Source organism: Eublepharis macularius, chromosome 6, assembly GCF_028583425.1.
Source record: "Eublepharis macularius isolate TG4126 chromosome 6, MPM_Emac_v1.0, whole genome shotgun sequence".
Taxonomy (NCBI): Eukaryota; Metazoa; Chordata; class Lepidosauria; order Squamata; family Eublepharidae; genus Eublepharis; species Eublepharis macularius.
The window spans coordinates 59,125,340-59,142,472 of record NC_072795.1 but is presented as its reverse complement, the minus strand read 5'-3'; the positions used below and the strand labels follow the sequence as shown (position 1 = coordinate 59,142,472).

At 42.1% G+C, this 17,133-nt stretch overlaps 1 protein-coding gene across 2 annotated transcripts in view; it reads left to right on the top strand.

Annotated features, from left to right (window-relative positions):
• Positions 1–17,133, top strand: part of VPS8 (VPS8 subunit of CORVET complex) — a 146,601-nt gene that overhangs the window by 103,611 nt on the left and 25,857 nt on the right. For both annotated transcript variants that reach the window (XM_054982279.1, XM_054982278.1), the window contains exon 42: positions 10,744–10,824. In XM_054982279.1, coding sequence (XP_054838254.1) covers positions 10,744–10,824 — 81 coding nt within the window. The remainder of the gene's footprint in view (positions 1–10,743; positions 10,825–17,133) is intronic.

The following is a 17,133-nucleotide window of genomic DNA, read 5'->3' as shown; positions in this document are numbered from 1 at the left end:
TTACCCATTTTCTTTGCAACCGATTTGGTTAGATGTTAGTACAACTAATTCGTCGTCGGTCTTCTGTGCAGTCCCATATTGGGACTGAGCAGGTGTAGGCGGGCCACTGGGAAAGATTCTCAAACTGTCAGACTATAGGAGGCACTCCCCTGTTCAGCATGCATGCATGGAGTCTTCCTGCCAAATGGAACGTTGCCAGGCAGAGCGACCCCCTCATCCCTCAGTTCCTTTTTCACCGCTGCTGAGAAAAGTTCCTGTCTTGATTGCTTGTTGCTATTACTTCTTCCAACTCCTTTTCTTCAACTGTGAACAAAAGATTTATGAAGACAGGCATGTCTCAAAAGGCACTCTTCAAAAAGTGTGCAAAATGTGACACAGAAATGCCACATATGGACAAACACGAACTTTGCCTTCTCTGCCTCAGGGAATCGCATAATGTTTCCATTTGCTGGCACTGTCAGCAATTCACCTCAAAGGCCAGAAATGATCAGGCCACTCGTCTGTAGGCAGTGATGTGAGAAATGGTGCTGTCAGGTTCCATCTACCAAGAATGGACTCGACCTCCGATCTGAATGACTTTCCTCAGTTCCAAAGTCTCATACACTGGAGCCGATGTGGAACCGTTCACCAGTTCCGACTGTACCGACAACTGAATCCTGCATCCCAGGCATCAAAACCTGTCCAATGGCCAAAATGTAAGGCGGAATCCGCTAAGTGCTGATTGCCAGACTGAGCTGAGCACACCACATAAGAACCACCAACAAAAAAATCAAGAGCAAAACCAAAACATCCTCGAAGACCAGCTTCTACCTCCTCACACCGTCATCACCACCACTCGCCAGGAAAGGAGGAGGAAATCATCACGACTCCTTCCACTCCCTTGCCTCCACCCACCCCAAGCTTGCATCATGAGGAGGAAGTGAGCCCAACAGAGAAGTTACACTCTCCCTTTACTATGGATCCATCCGTTCCAAACCCAGTCACCATCTCCCTTGGATTCGGATGAAGGAAACAAAGTGGCCTCCAATTAGATGTTACTTCTGAGTTGGCTTTGGACCCCTCCCCTAAGGAGGCAGTCAGGGAAACAGCATCATCATCTAATGACGACTTTGGCCTATTCTCCGAGCAAATGTTGAGAATGGCAAGAGCTTTAGAACTTGATGTCTCTTCAGCAATGCTGAAGCAAGGTCCTTTAGGCTATCTATACAGACTTGCCAGCATCCCTGGCTTTCCTGCAGTCAAAGACCTTTTGGACATTACCCATGGCATTTGGGAAAAACCAACATTCATACCTGCTACCTCTTGCAAGATTGAAAATTATTATAAACTGAAACAACAGGACTGTGCATTCCTCTTTAACCATCTGTACCTTTCATCACTAGCGACTAAAGAGATCCAATCAAAATATTGTTATGATTCTTACTCCTCACCTGGGGACAAAATGGAATGCAAGCTGGACTCACTAGGAAGAAAAATATATTCTTCTGCAGCCCTTAACTTTTGAAGAGCTAACTACTAAGCCATAATCGGCTCTTACAGTCTATTCTTGTGGGAATGTCTTTCCACCTACATCCATGACCTAGGTGAAGACAGAAATACATTTGTGAGAGTACATCAGGGTGAGGCCACAAGACTGGCAAACAACAAATATTGGCAGGCAAACATGCTGCAGAGTGCTTGGCCAGGTCTATAGCTTTTGCTATCATTTTACGTTACCACTCTTGGCTCCGTTCCACTGCCCTACCACAGAATAAATTCAACAAAATTGAAGTTTTCCCAATTGAGGGTACTTCACACTTTTCTGAAAAAAATGATGACTCCCTGCTGCAAATGAAAAAGAACCACCAGATCATCCACTCTCTTATTGTCCCCCCACAACAGCAGCAACAACATTCATCCAAGTACTGATACCAGAGTAGTTAACTCTACCACCAACGTCCATCAAGGTACTCCTACCAGCCTTACCAACCTCAGAGAGGTTACTCCTCTTACCCTCGTAAGGGAGGGAAGCGGTCTACCAAGCCAAGACCCAGACAACCTCAACCACAGTCTCCAAAGCCCACTCAGGGGTAGAAGCCACTCTTCTGACTGACCGTTCCACAGCCCTCAGATACCTGTTCTTTTATGGACAGATTAGCCCCATTCTAGTCAAGTTGGTGCATGATTACATCTGGCTTTGGGGTTCTCAAAACTTGTTAGCCAGGGTTATTGTTTACGTTTTTCTGAGTTACCCCCATTGTCTCCACTTTCTATTCTGTAATCATAGAGCTACTCTCCAAGGGAGCTATACAAGTAAAGCCCCATGAGATCTCCTCCCAGGATTTTACTCAAGATATTTTCTGGTGAACAAGAAGGATGGTGGATTCAGTCTTATTTTGGATCTACATGATTTGAATATCATGTACATGAATGAAGAAAGGGGTTGGGTTGTAGAAGCGACTGGGGGGGAGGACATGAACATGCTCCCCAACCACAGCCATTTTTCCAATGCAAGCTTTTCATGTCCAGAAGCTGTTTGCCCATGGTGGGAAAAATACACAAACTAAAGTTTTCTTGCCTCTCTGGTCTGTATTTGGAGTCTGTATTTCCATGTGGGGTGGGGGGCATGAATTTTCATTTTAAACTGAGGATCTGAAAACTATATAGCAGAATAACTTGTTTCCAGACCATCTTTTTGACAAATTTAACAACCTCTGAGATGATTCAATTCGCAGCAACAGTACTGAGCTAATCTGCTGCCTTGGCACAGCTGGTTAAGTGTGTGTGTGTGTGTGTGTGTGTGTGTTCTAAGACTAAAAATCCTTATAGGTTAGTTGGTGGAGAATTAAATTTTAGAATCAATAGGTATCGTCAAACAACTGAACAAAAAACCATAAATCACAGAGTTGGGCCATACAGACCTTCTAGTCAAACCCCCTGCCCAATGCAAGATGAGCCTAAAGCATCTCTGTCAAATACTCATTCCGCCTCTTTTTGAAAACTGCCAGTGAAGGGGAACGCACCACCTCCCTAGGCAGCTGATTCCACCTTTGAACTACTCTGACCTTGAAAAAGTTTTTCCTAATATCCAGGTGGTACCTTTCTACATGTAATTTAAGCCCGTTGCTTCAGGTCCTGTCCTCTGCTGCCAGCTGGAACAGCTCCTTGCCCTCCTCCAAATGACAGCCTTTCAAATATTTAAAGAGAGCAATCATGTCCCTCCTCAATCTCCTCTTCTCCAAACTAAACATTCCCAAGGCCCTCAGCCTTTCCTTGTAGGGCTCAGTCTCCAGACCCCTGATCATCCTAATCACTCTCTTCTGCGCCCTCTCAATTTTGTCCACATCCTTTTTGAAGTGAGGCCTCCAGAACTGCACACAGTACTCCAGGTGCAGCCTGACCAAAGCAGTATAGAGAGGGACTATGACCTCCTGTGATTTCGATGCAATGGCCCTTTTGATACAACCCAAGACTAAATTTGCCTTTTTTGCCACCGCATCACACTGACTGCTCATATTTAGTTTACAGTGCACTCTTACCCCAAGATCTCTGGTAAGCTTTGCATAGAAAGCCCAAATTCCATTATGGAAATAATCTTCCTTAGGCTTTTTCTGGTTTTAATTGATCTGTAAGAAGCAAACTACCATCAGTACTTTAGCTCTGATTATTCTTTTCCATCATCAAAAGGTTAAACTACACCACTGCTTAAGCATCATAATCAGATTTCTATTACTTTGGGGGCAAGAGGAAAGTCAACCAGACAAGTAAATTTTTTTCAAGGTTATGATTTCTGGTGAAAAGATCTTTCCAGCTAGCATAGTAGACTTTCCATGGGAGAATAACACAGGAAACTCCAAAAGGCTGAACTTTTTTGCCTCAATCAGGTTCTGCATTGGACTCCTCTGAGGACCTAATTAGATGTTAAAAAATTTATGTGCATGCAGTTATGTGCAGCTGAATGTGTTCTTGTGCATCTTATACTAGACATGATATTGTGGGGAGGATGAACTGCCACCCTGCTGCTGCCTTCACTAAGCACAGTACTCTTTCCTGTCCCCACCTCCCACTGAACAATCCAGACCTTCTGTTATATCAGGATTTGTTGGTCTGGGGGGAGCAGGGAGAGAGGAAAGGACTTGCAGCACATGGGCTGCTTCCTGCCCAAGCCACTTGATAGCACAATGGAGCCATTTGGGGAACACATTCACTGCCCTCCTCTTGTGGGAAGTAGCCCACTGGGAGGGGGACAGCAAAAACAGAAGAAATATTCTTGGTAAAGGCAATTTCAATAGGTACAGGTACACACGTATGGTTATCTGTAACAGTACCCATGTAAAATATAACACCTAGTTAGGCTCTCTGGAAAATTCCTGGATGAGATAGTGTATCATTGTGGAGGGTAGTACTAAGCTTGTCATAGCAGATGTATTTGCTAAGTGTACTTGGCATTAAAATATACTTAGGTGTACATATATGTCACCCGGGAACCTTAGTATCCAAAGACATGTGTACACGTGTGTTGTCCATATGTTTTACATCTTTGCTGCAGAAGACACTGGTGAGTATATGTGTATGTGTGCGTATATATATATATATACACACACACATATATATATAGTGAGACTCAAGACGGATTATAATGTGAGATTAGTACAATCAGCATCAAGGACATTTCCATATAGTATCAAGAAATTTCCATGCAGTGTCAAGGACATTTCCCTAAACAATGTCATAGGATTTTACAAAGACATAGCATTAGCGAGGATCCAATGCAGGGTTGAAGAATTGCTGAAACTGAACATAATCAAGTTCTTAGACTGACATTAGATAACATGAAGCACAGGTAGTATATAGGAGTACATATTCAAAGCAACAGATTATATGCAAGGCAACATAGTGATGAAGTATATGGTCCCTAACTCCTTAGCGAAGTATCTGAGACCCCCTCCCTACAATACTTCCCTCCTATCTGAGTAAAAAGCCTTTTTGAGTAATTTGGTTTTGCATCATTTGCAGAAAGCCAGGAGAGTGGGGGCTCTCCTGACCTCCTCAGGCACTCTTTTCCACAGGGTAGGGGCCACCACAGAGAAAGCCCATGTGTGGGCTGCTGTTGATTTCACCCTTGTGGAGGCTGGCACCTGCAAAAGACCCTGTTCAGATGAGCGAAGCTGCTGTGGAGGGACATAAGGAGAGAGGCGGTCCCATAGCTATGCTGGGCCAAGGCCATAAAGAGCTTTGTATGTAATAACCAATGCCTTGAATTGAGCACGGTAAAACTGATAGGTAGCCAGTGGAGTGACTGTAGGATGGGAGTGATGTTCGTGCTCCTGCTCACTCCTGCTAACAGTCGAGCTGCAGCATTTTGCACTAATTGGAGCATCCTAGTTAACTTAGATGGGAGACCAATGTCTAGTGCATTACGATAGTCAAATTTTGATGTTCCCATTGCATGGATCAAGGTGGCCAGGTTGGCCGTGTCGAGGTAAGAAGCCATCTTCCAGGCTAGAGTGAGATTGTAGTAAGCATTTTTGCAGCTGCCGTAACTTTTTTTCTAGTCGTTGCGCTGGATCCAGTATAACCCCTAGACTTTTAACTGAGTCTGCAAGGGTCAGACGAACTCCATTGAAAGTGGGGAGTACAGTGTCTTTCAAGATGTCTACCTTCCTAACAAGTATCACTTCAGTCTTGTGTGGGTTCAATTTCAATTTGTTATATGCAGGAATCTGGGACCACAGAGCTAAAGCAGGCCTAGTAAGAGAGCTGAGGTGAGAGAGAAGAGCTGAGGGTGGAACTCTTATCACCACCTCTTGAGGGATGTCCTGTAGCTGCACACACTCTTTCATGTATGTCCCTGTGCTTATCAGTGTCCTATTAAAATGATGCCAACTCTGCCATGTTTTCTTTTTCAAAGTGATTTGCATTGGGTTTTTTTACTTTTTATTTTTGAAGATTTTTTGTTTTTATAACAGTAACAATCATAACATTTCAAACACAACATTTCAGCATGAGAAACAAATTATCAACTGTATACAAAGGCAAAGGTGCATATGGTAATTGCATTGATGAATGTCAACTGATAGACCAAAAGTTTTTGATGGTTATTCTCTATATTGATTTAGGTTTTCAAATACTAAAAGGATCAGTTGGATATGGTTTGCAGGGTTTTTTGTCATAGCTGGTCATATAGTCCAAGTTGGTAGGTGATCTTATCCATGAAGAAATAGTCTCAGATTTTATTATGCCATAATATGATTGATGGAAGTTTGGAATTCTTCCACAAGGTGGCTATAGTAGCCTTAGCGGCAGCTAGCACAAAAGCTATAAGGTCCCTTGGTCTTCCTGGTAAGATCATGTTCCAACCAGAGATTAAGTAAAATTAGCTCAGGTTTTAAAGGAACATCACAGCCTGTAGTTTGTTTAATACTTGTTAGTACATTTAACCAAAAGTTTTTTATGAACTTTGCTATTATTGTTTTCAAGTTTTAATAAATTCTCAAAATCAGTTGTTGCATGGGCCAATGCACTTTTCACAATAGGTGGTTAAATAGGTAGTTAACTTGGAGGTATTGAAACTATGGTATCTTGCTGTTGCATTGTTTATTGAATGTCTCAGCAATTGATTCTATTAACTTACAGTGTGTAATCCTCCTTGAGTCTCCGTGAGAAAGTCAGACTATAAATAAAAATAAATTTGAAAGTAATCAAATAATGTCAGTACAACAATAGGGTCTGGAATTAAGCTTGTGCCACCAACTTTAAGGAAGGTTTTCAGTGAATTCTCTGTTTGCAAGGGTGCACTCTGTGTCTTTTAAAATGGTCATGTCACAAATGCTTGATTGACTTAAGAGATGTCTGGAGTGGTCCATACATGCAACACTTTGTACCTGAATTCCTCAGGCCACTGCTTCCTCCCTCATTTCCCCCCTCTTCAATTTGCCTTTTAACCAATGTTCCCTTAATGTGCACAGAGAAAAGTGCCTGAGAAAAGAGAAGCTGTCTCCTTGACAGATAAAAATAGCTTGCTGCATGTCATGGATCACGTACATGCTGTGCTAAGGGCCAGACATCCCAGTTGCTCTCCATAATTTATATGGTGCCTCAGCACGATGCACTTTCTATGCTGCTGCCTTTAAATTATACATACTAAAATAAAATGTACTTATTGAAAACAGATTGTGACCTAAAAAGATACCACTACTTTTGCATAGATGCACTATTGGCATGAACCAGTATTGCCATGTTTCGTTAAAGCTCAGTGGACAAGCAGTCAACAGTGTGGGTGTGTTTATGTGTAAATAAACTAGAGACTGTACAGAGACAGTCCTGTCGGTGATTTTGGCCTTCCTGAGTTTTTGTAGTATTCGTTCATATTTCTTGTAAATTAGGTTCCTTTCTGTTGCTACTCTATCACTCAATTAACACATTTATATACTACCATACAGATTGCAGCTCCTTCTACATCTGATTTTGTAGTGTTACATTAAACCATGAGTGGTAAAGAAAGATACCACAAGAAAGAGGTGTCACTTAGAGGGAGGGTTTTGTGCAGCAACTGCTGTTTTATTTATTTATTTTCATTTATAGTCCGCCTTTCTCACTGGAACTCAAGATGAATGACAAATACAATACAACTATTCAGTCAATCAATAAGTGGATTAAAAATATGTTCACATTTAAGTTTAACAGCAGATATTTGTTCCAAAACAATGTTATATAGTGGAAATGGGACCGAGGAACTAGAAGAGGGGAAAAAACACATTATCCTTTGTAAGAATCACCTCCAGAGATGACCCATTACACTGTAGCTCTGCTCCCTTTACAAGAAAGCCCTTCCAAGCAATATTATTTTGGTGCAAAATGCTAGAAGTGGGGAGCTGTTACTGGAATGGGACTCCTTGTGAGTAGGGGGAAATCAGCAGCAAGGAGGAGGCTGTGCAAGAAGGGCAATAAAGTGGGATACTCCAGCAGTTTTTATGGGGGCCTCTCCTCAAGGAAACTGATGAGACGGGTTCTTCAAAGCAGAGTAATTTTTATTAAAGGGGAAAGCTCACATATACAAGAAGTAACTCACAAGAACACAAGGTTCCTAGGAAAGCAATGGTGAAAGTGAAATAAATTTGAGGGATTTCAGGCGAGAATTACCTATCCAGGAAGTGGAGTGGTCCATGGAGGAAGAGGGCTTTGAATGGCCAGCGTTCTTGACCAGGAGAGCTTAGGGAAGGAGACCCTAAGGGTACAGCGCTTGGATCCGAAGAAGCGTGCGCAATTCAAGGGGGGTGCAAAGCCCTGGTTCTTATAGGGCAAATCAGGTGCTGGGGCGGGAAGGTGCCTTGGCTGTTAGGACAGAGACCTTAAAGGACACCTCCTGGAAATTACAAAGGTTTGGGTACCTTTGATTGGTGCTACCAGGGTGTGACAAAGAAATCAGATTGATTACTCCTGGGGCTTCACAAAGAAATGGTGTTAATTAAATCTTCCCAGAGCTTGGCTAATGAATTTAGAGTTTTGATTAGATGTTCCCAGGAAGGAGTTGATTGATGGCCCTAGATCATAGGATAGGATTTAATGTGAGGAAAGAGGGGAGATTGGAATGTACGGGGTGGTGACTCATGAGCACCTTTATTGTCGAGATAGCACAGTCTATAGCCAGTCATACCCAATCACTTGGTTTTGTATGCACATTCCATGCATGACTCATTCTTCCAGGTGGGATCTGGCAATGCTTTGTTCAGCCAGCTGGCTCTCTAATGTGAATTAAGATGCATCAGATTCAAGGGGCTTATGATTTATATCATAAGCAGCTATTAAAGATGGCGGAGGCCAGGCTGACTGCTCACAGTACTTCCTAACAGGTTGGGGGCTGCCAAAGAGAATGTACGCAAACAGGTATTTGCCAGTTTTATCTGTTTGCAGGGTGGCACCTTCAGGAAGCTTTTCTAAGATAAGCAGAGCTCTTGCAGTGGAACATAATAGGAAAGGTGCTTCTGCAGGTATGTGGGGGCCAATGCTTTTAAGGGCTTTGTAGGTGAAAGCTAGCACCACGAATTGAACCCAGTAACTGATCTGTAACCAATGCTGTGTCTGCAGAAAGCGAGTGATGTGCGGATTCCACACAGTGCCCAATCGTAACTGAGATGCAATGTTCTGTACAACTGGAGGTTCTGAGTTGTTTTTAAAGACAGACTCATGTAGAATATATTCCTTGATTTAAAAGAAAAATGTAAAAGGATTATGGAAGGAAAGCGAGCAGATTGCAGGGAAGCTCAATTAATTCTCTGCTACAATCTTCACTGTGGAAAATGTTGGATGGATTCTCTGGACTGGGCCCATTTATTTCAGGAAGAGCATCTGAAAGACTTAAGAGTACAATCCTGAGCAGAGTCACTTCATTTACTTCACTGGTCCTAGACTGCTCTACTAGGCACAAGTGGCTGGCCTAGAGAATGAGACGGTAAGGTGCGTTAGCTCCTTTTGGTGGAAGTGGTAGGGTGAGAAGCAGCAGTCTGGCAGGGGGTAGCCTCAAGAGAGCTATGCACTCTGTGCTGATTCTGGTCGTCTCCAGTCTGCTGATTTTGGACTGGCAGGTATTGACACAGCCTGTGAGGCTTGAAAGTGTTAGTACTGAATCAGCAGATCTGACACTTGGAAAAACCTTTAATCTGCCACAAAAAGAATGTGTTATCTGCTAATTTTAATTCTGTTAATTACCATATGTTACTGTAATGGTTTCAAGTAGCAGCACAGCCTTCTTTAGCTCATGAATTAGTTAAGATTACCGTGATCTATTCTAGTTTAGATATGCTGTTAGGATATACTTTCCTTCCTAAAACATGGGTTAAAAGAAGATATCTGCCTCTTTTACCCCAAAGATTCAAAGAAAGGAAATTTAAAATGTCTTTTAGTGATACATATAATTAGTCAATCAATCTTACTGTTATTTTAAATTTAGAACTAGTGGAGATTTTGTGTTCTTTCATTTTCACGATGCCTTTTTCTGAAACATTATTGAACTATTTAGCTCCTGTGACCTAACTAAGTAATAATTAAAAGTGAGTCTTACTACCCTGTTCCTAAATCTCTGGAATGTATTTCAATGCTGTGCAGGCTATATGCTTTTTCTGCTTCCACAAGAGTGGCAAACTTAAAATCAAAAGCAGAATTATCAAATGGGAATCCTGCTGGCCTTTTCTCATGAGTCAATGGGCTATTCTGGCCTAATTAAAGCTCACACATGACTAAACTAAAAATGTTTAGAAAATAATTCCAGTAGGCTCTAGGAATGCAGGAGTTTCTGTTCTCCTAGCTGCAAAAGTTTTGCAGTTTTTCTGCAAAAGACGAGAAAACCCTAAGGTTAGCTGAGATGGAATTCTAGAGCATGGTCCCTCCTAAGCAGTCTTCAGCATCATCCCTGTAAGCCCATCAGGCTGTTCTTGTAAGTAATGGAAGATCAGTTGCACTACTATTTTGTGCAGTATTTTGAAGCTGCTCTTGGAGAATTTCAACATTCTGTTTTACTTTAATGACATGGAGATGTTTCTGTTAATCCGTGGAAAACTATATTTAGATGGAGATCTAACCATTGTTTCTCCTGTTTTAACAATTTGAGACCATATATGTGGTTGTACATTTTTGCTCAAATGTATACTATTTTTGGCTTTCTGTCCACCATACCTGCCTTCACCGCTATTAGTGTATGAAGTAAGGTTCTGAATTTGTTGTAATTTGTGTAGGTTAACAGTAGCATTCAATATTATTTTCATACAGGATCCAGTCTATGGTAGAGGAAAACTCGGAGAAATTCAGGGTCTTGTGCTAGGCATGCTGGACAGCTTTAACTATGAGCAGGTAAGTAGAACATGTTTTACCTTGAATTTAGAAAGACTTATACTGCAGAAAATGAGAGAGTATTTTTCCCTTTCCTTCCTTAACAGCCGTCAAAAACTTTGATAAAAGAAGCTGTCTGACATTATTTTCACAAGGTGTCCCTTCTCTGTTTAATTAACCAAAGTACTAAATTATCTAATTAAATACATTTCCACCTGACACCTGGAAAGTATGCGTGATGAATACACATACAAACAAGCAGGTTCCTATTTCCTTAGACATGTCAATACTCTTGTTATGATGGAGCATCATCTGAAGCTGCCTTATACTGAGCCTGGCCATTGGTCTTTCTAGCCCAATACTGGTCTAGTTGGAGGGGCAATGGCCCTTCAGGCACAGGGATCATATCATCCACTACTATCTACACTGGCTGCCCATTTGTTTCTGGCCACAGTTCAAATGGCTGGTTCTTATCTTTAAAGCCCTAAATGGCATGGGGCCAGGATACTTGAAGGACCACCTCCTCCCATATTGTCTATCCCACTACTATGCCCCATAAGCCTTGCTCTGTGCTGCCACTTTCAGAGGTGAGGTGGGTAACAACTAGAGATAAGGTTTTTTCAGTAGTTGTGCCTCACATATAGAATGCCCTTCCCCTTGAGGCTTGCTAGGTGCCTACGTCGCTTGCTTTTCAGCACCAGGCCAAAATGTTTCTATTCACCCAGGCTTTTAATTAAAGAGTTGATCTTTTAACACTTTTTTAGCCTAGAAATTGTTGTTTTATGCTGTCAGTGTTTTTATGTAGGGCTGGGTTTTTAATGCTGGATTTTATTTTTTAATGTTTTGTTTTTATTATTTTTTATTTTGTAAGCCGCCTCAGGCAGAGAGGCTGCATAAAAATGTCTAAATAATTCATTCTTTCACACTGGGTGATTCTGCACTAGTGGTTTTCCGCTGTTCAGCTTCCAAATGACCTCGATTTTTCTTTGTGTTTCCACACGTGGGAAGGCAATCCTAGCAGCAGCTTAAAAGTCACTGCAGGTTTTGTCCATTTTTTTCCCATCCTGCTTTTTCCCGACTTACTTGTCCATTCGCTGCAGATTAGGGATTTTAATCATGCAAAATTCTTTATCCGATGTTCTCCCCACCCTTGCCCTTTTCTCTCGCCCTTTGAATCAACTTAATTTGATTGGCTAATCATGTTTTCTAAGCCACACCTTTCCCTTCCCCTCTTGTTTTTTTTTTTTTTAAATATAAAAACGTGGCAACATTTCTACAAGTCTATGCGGAAACATATCCTGTGTCATGTAATGACCGCTGACCAATAATGGGTCCATTTTTCAATGTGCCAAATTTGATACTTGTTGCTCGCTAACAGCTGACAGCTTCTGAGGCAGAGGGAAAGTGGGGTCATCGGTAACAATTTTCCCTCCAAATGTCAATAACCAATACTCATTCCACGATATTGGCGGGAAATGCTCTGACCTATCAGATGTGTTTGTTTGACGCAACGTTTATATGTAGCAATGTTTGGGAGGGGTGTGTGGAATTTTAAAAAATGAAGAAGATGCACGTCTGTCGACACTTCCCCCGAAAAAAGCAATGAGGAATCGATTTTTATACTGGCAAATTCTGCACGATGGACTTTGAGCATGGTGAAATGAAATGTCAATGCAAAACAAAAGCCTTAATGTAGAATCGGGGAGCGGTGGATTCATATGACTCCACTGCAGCACGACTGCTCAGAAAGTCCGATCAAAATTGATCATGCGGAATCCCCCACTATGTTTGCTTTCATCTGCCTTAAAGGCCTCACAGATTATCAGTTTACAACACAGCAAATGCCCAGTGTTGCTAAACTGCTGATTTAAGAATAACGGGATTACCTGTTTTGGACAGAATTGTGCTGCCTTTGAAAGAGAAGGCTCACAGCTCCTGTATGCTCCTGTAACCTGTTTTGTTTTAACTTTATGATGAAAGTAATGAATACATTTGATGAGCTTTGATTTGTGGGTTGGCTATGAATCTTAAATTAGGATCTTGCTACACTCATTCTTGTTTTGGTAACTTCTACATAGGGAGTTTTGCTCTATGCAGGGAGTTTGAAAACTTAATCTGGCACAGTATTCTACATCCTGTCCTCTGGCAAGGACAAACAATAGGACACATGACATGAATTGGTTTGGGTTAATCTACTTTGGCTTCCAAATCTTCCTGTTCAGAGGTAACCCCATAGGGTTTTCAAGGCATGAGATGAAGAGAGATGGTTTACCATTGCCTTCCTATATGTACTGACCCTGAACTTCCTTAGTGATCTCCCATCCAGTTACTAACAATGACCAACCTGCTCAGCTTAGGTTAGCCTGGGCCATCCAGGCCAAGGCTCAACAGCATTAACTGCATATCTGTAATTGGCTACCTTTCATTCTGCAAAGCTACTCTCTTCCTGGCTAGTAGTTTATTAGAACAAGTATGAGCATGTCCTGATTGTTTCCTGTGCATGTTTGTTTTGAAATAGAAGTAGTTTGATCTCTGCTTTGTCTCAAGTATGTAACAGAGATGTGATTGTTCAGAAACAAATAGTTCCCCTCTCTCTCTTGATTGGGTATTGGAAGTTGCTATCCATATGTTTGTTAAGTTTTTGAATTCTGGTTGTATTTTTGTAGAAGAACCTGGTCACTGTTGCTGAGCCCAAAATAGATTGAAGGAAATGGGAGAAAACAGTTTAGTTCACTTGCATCCATGCTTTCCTGTGGGAGCTTTGAGCATCCACTTCACTCTTTAGACCCATCACCTCTGAGAAATCTCTTTAACATACAAGAAACCATCCATGCAGCTTTCCCTCCAGCAGGGGAAGACCCATGGAGCAATTACACTCAAGCCTCCAGAAGGAATTCTCTTGGACTGTGGAGAGTGTTATGCCTTTGTACAAATCCCTGAGGGTGATGGAGTTTTGCTTTCCTGTAAGTGAGTTTGCCCCAGTTACTGTCTGAAGAGACATGTCAGGTTTACTACATTCCAGTTCCCGAACATTGAAGAACAGTTTCTTTTTTGTGCAATATCTTTGGTTGTTTAGCATGCAGTTTGGAGTTAAGTTGATTCCAGAGAGCTCCTTTCCTCCAGTAATATTGGTGCTAAATTGGAAGAAATTAAGAGTAATTCAAAGAAAATATGTCAGCTAGCAAGATGGGTGTTTTGCAGATTGTGCACTTTAGTTGCTGTCTACTCAAAATCTTTATAGGAAAGTGTTTGTGTGTCCATAATAGCGTGCCAACTGTGATCTTCTCAAGACCTGTTCTCTGAACTTCTTGCAAAGGTGAAAGGGGTATGATGACTAGAGATGGGACTTTTTAAAGTGCTGCCGTGTTGCCTTTGGAATGGTCATCCCCCTTGAAGCTCATCCTGGCTCCTACTCTGTTGTTTTTTAGACACGAGGCCAAAAATTGCTTTTTACCCAGGTTTTCAACTGAAGAGTAAACCACCATCTGTCTTTTAATGCTGCTTTTATGGCCTGCTTCTAGACTTTTTAATGGATACTTTTAGGGGCTGTTCAGTGTTGTTTTATGCTAATTTAACAGCTTGTTTTTAATATTAAGAATTTATGTTGTTGTTTTTAAAATTATTATACTGTATTTTTTTAAATTAGTGAGCTGCCTTGAGCAGGCCTCTGGAAGGTTAACTCTAGCCCACACTATCATTTTTATTGCTTATTTGAAGAGGAACTGTGGATTGGGAGGATGGAATCTCTGAAGTATGACAATATGTGAAACAAAGCAGTTAGAGTAGTGCAAACACCACAAGCACATTACAGTACTAAAAACTATGGACTTCATCGAACAGGACAGCTTAAAAATACTTTGTTGTGTTTCTTGTTAGCAGTATATCTAATTTGCTGTATGGCCTCAAGTGTTGATACTTAAATATGGAGATTGGAGCCATGAACTGGAAAAAAAAAGATCTTTCTACAAATCTGAGAAAAAAGCTCAAGATTTGCAGGAAAATCTGAACACTAAAACAAAAATAAACATTTTTTTTAAAAAAACAAAATAATACTTTTAAATAATACCTTGAAATAAAAACCAAAATAATACCTTGAAATAATACCTTTACCTTTAAGAAAGAAATGCCCCCTGCAGTGGCCAATGTATGAGTTCCTAGGCAACCATGGCCAAAACTATGGCCAACCTTCAAGCTTGGTTTCTGACAATTAGGTGGGAAGGGGCAGTGCCCTTTCCAGGCCTCTTTGGGACTCTGAGGGAGGTTTTGTTGGGTCTAGTTAAGGCAGTAACTATTGGCAGGCCATGCTGCTCACTGCTATTCAACATCAGCCACTGTACTACTATTCAACATCAGCCACTGCATGCAACATCAGCCACTGCATCAGCTCACTACTATTCAGCATCAGCCACTGTGTGTAGCGGCTAGAGTTTCAGACTAGGGTAGGGTTGCCAGGTCCCTTGAGTCCTCCGGCAGGAAACTGGAATCCTAAAACTTACCCTTCAGAGGCTGCTGTGTTTTTTCTCATGTGCACGCTGTGTGCGTGTGCTCCCAGCGTGTGTGATGATGAAGTGACATCATCACACGGGTCAAAGGGCAGCCTGTGAGCGCTCCTGCACTCAGCAAAGGGCTGAATCGCCATCCCCCGCAGGCCCAATTTGGCCTGAAATGGGACCATTGCAGGGCACGGGGGCACATCGCGCCAGGGTGCAGGGGCATGCCACCCAGGGGTGCACTGTGCCACCAAGGGAGGCACGCCCCCCACTGGCCAGGTAAGTGGAGGCGGAGGCAAGGAGGTGGGAGCAGGGGGTCCCCCGCCCCCGGCAAGGGAATGGGAAGCCTAGACTAGGGTCTTGGAGCCCCCATTCTGAATCCCCAGTGTGCTGTAGAAAGTCACTGGGTGACCTTGGGCAGGTCACACCCTGTGTTCTGCTATAATGCCAAGGGCTTTCTCAATGGTGCAAACCCTAACATGCTTTTAATCTGCTTTGTATAGACATAAAGCTGGAATAGCTTAATGATTAAGATGGGAAGTTCCCTGTTCAAATCTTTCATCGCTTGTGAACTCTCAAGGCAGCTTTAGTTAGCAATTCTTCTTTTTGATGTTTATGTATCAGAGGCTTTGCGCCTGTGCAGAACAAATTCAAATAACCTTTTACAGCTAGAAGTTCAAGGGCTTTGCCAATCTCCCTTCATACCCTGTACTATCATGGGACTTGCACCTGATGCAAATGTGACAGAAGGCACTAGAAGGGAAGAGGCTGCCTCAGAGTGGCCAGTGAGGAGCACAGCAAGGCTGATGATATCCAGGTCTAGCCTAAAGTGTGGAGGCTTGGACTCATTCTGAGGCCATGAGCAGCAGTGACACATGCTTCTTGTGCCCAAAGGGAAGACAGAGTGCTTCCTCAGAGGCTCAGTTAATGGGCTGCAGCTATCATCAAGCTCTGCTATGAGCTAGTCCATAAGATACTTCCTGGGATTCTCAGAGCTCATTCTTCGAGAACTGTTGCCACATCTTTGGCCTTAAGCAGAAGGATCTCTTTTCCTGAGCTCTGCAGAGCAGCCAGGTCATCCCTCTTCATAAAGCACTTTGCTCTACATGTCAGAAAGCAGATGCATTCTTCAGCAGGACAGTACTCTGTCCCGACTGCACATGAATCTGCTTTATGTTGGCCAGCTTGTAAGTCTTTACCAATCAATGCTACATTCAGAGACACCAAAGGAGAAAAACAGGATGTAAGGGATGATCGTTGAGTGGTCATGTGATGTTGGCATTCATATAGTCTGCCCTCATTCTCTCTAACAGATGCTTTTAACCCTCTGTGATGTTACTTGGAAGGGGGGGGGGGCTGAGAAGGAAGATGGAACTCCTCCACCTCAGCCATGTGTAATCGAGACTATACCTCTGAGGGAGGAGGATTTTCACTTCTAAAAGTTAGCTCTACAAACTTCCATACGGTAGGTGTGCAGGTACAAAGCCCATCAGAGTGAATGAACAAATGACCATTTGAACATCAGTTATTGGTAAGCACCCTGTTTTTCTCCTATCTTTGTCTCCTTTTTTCCCCTTCCATAATAACATGTAGAAAGCTGTAAGGATTACTGAGAGAAGTATACTCTAAATGGTAGTTGTATTACTTATCATTTTTTTCAACATAATTTTGTTGCTTATGGCTGTCCACTACTGTAAATCCTATACTGTATCATGTTTTTGTCAAATAATTATCTGTAGATTTTATCACATTGTCCATTTTGCTGAAATTGTAATATAGCAGGCAGCTTGGGCCCAGAACAGAAAACTATTGAAGTTGCTACTTCCTCTTAGCTTCATGT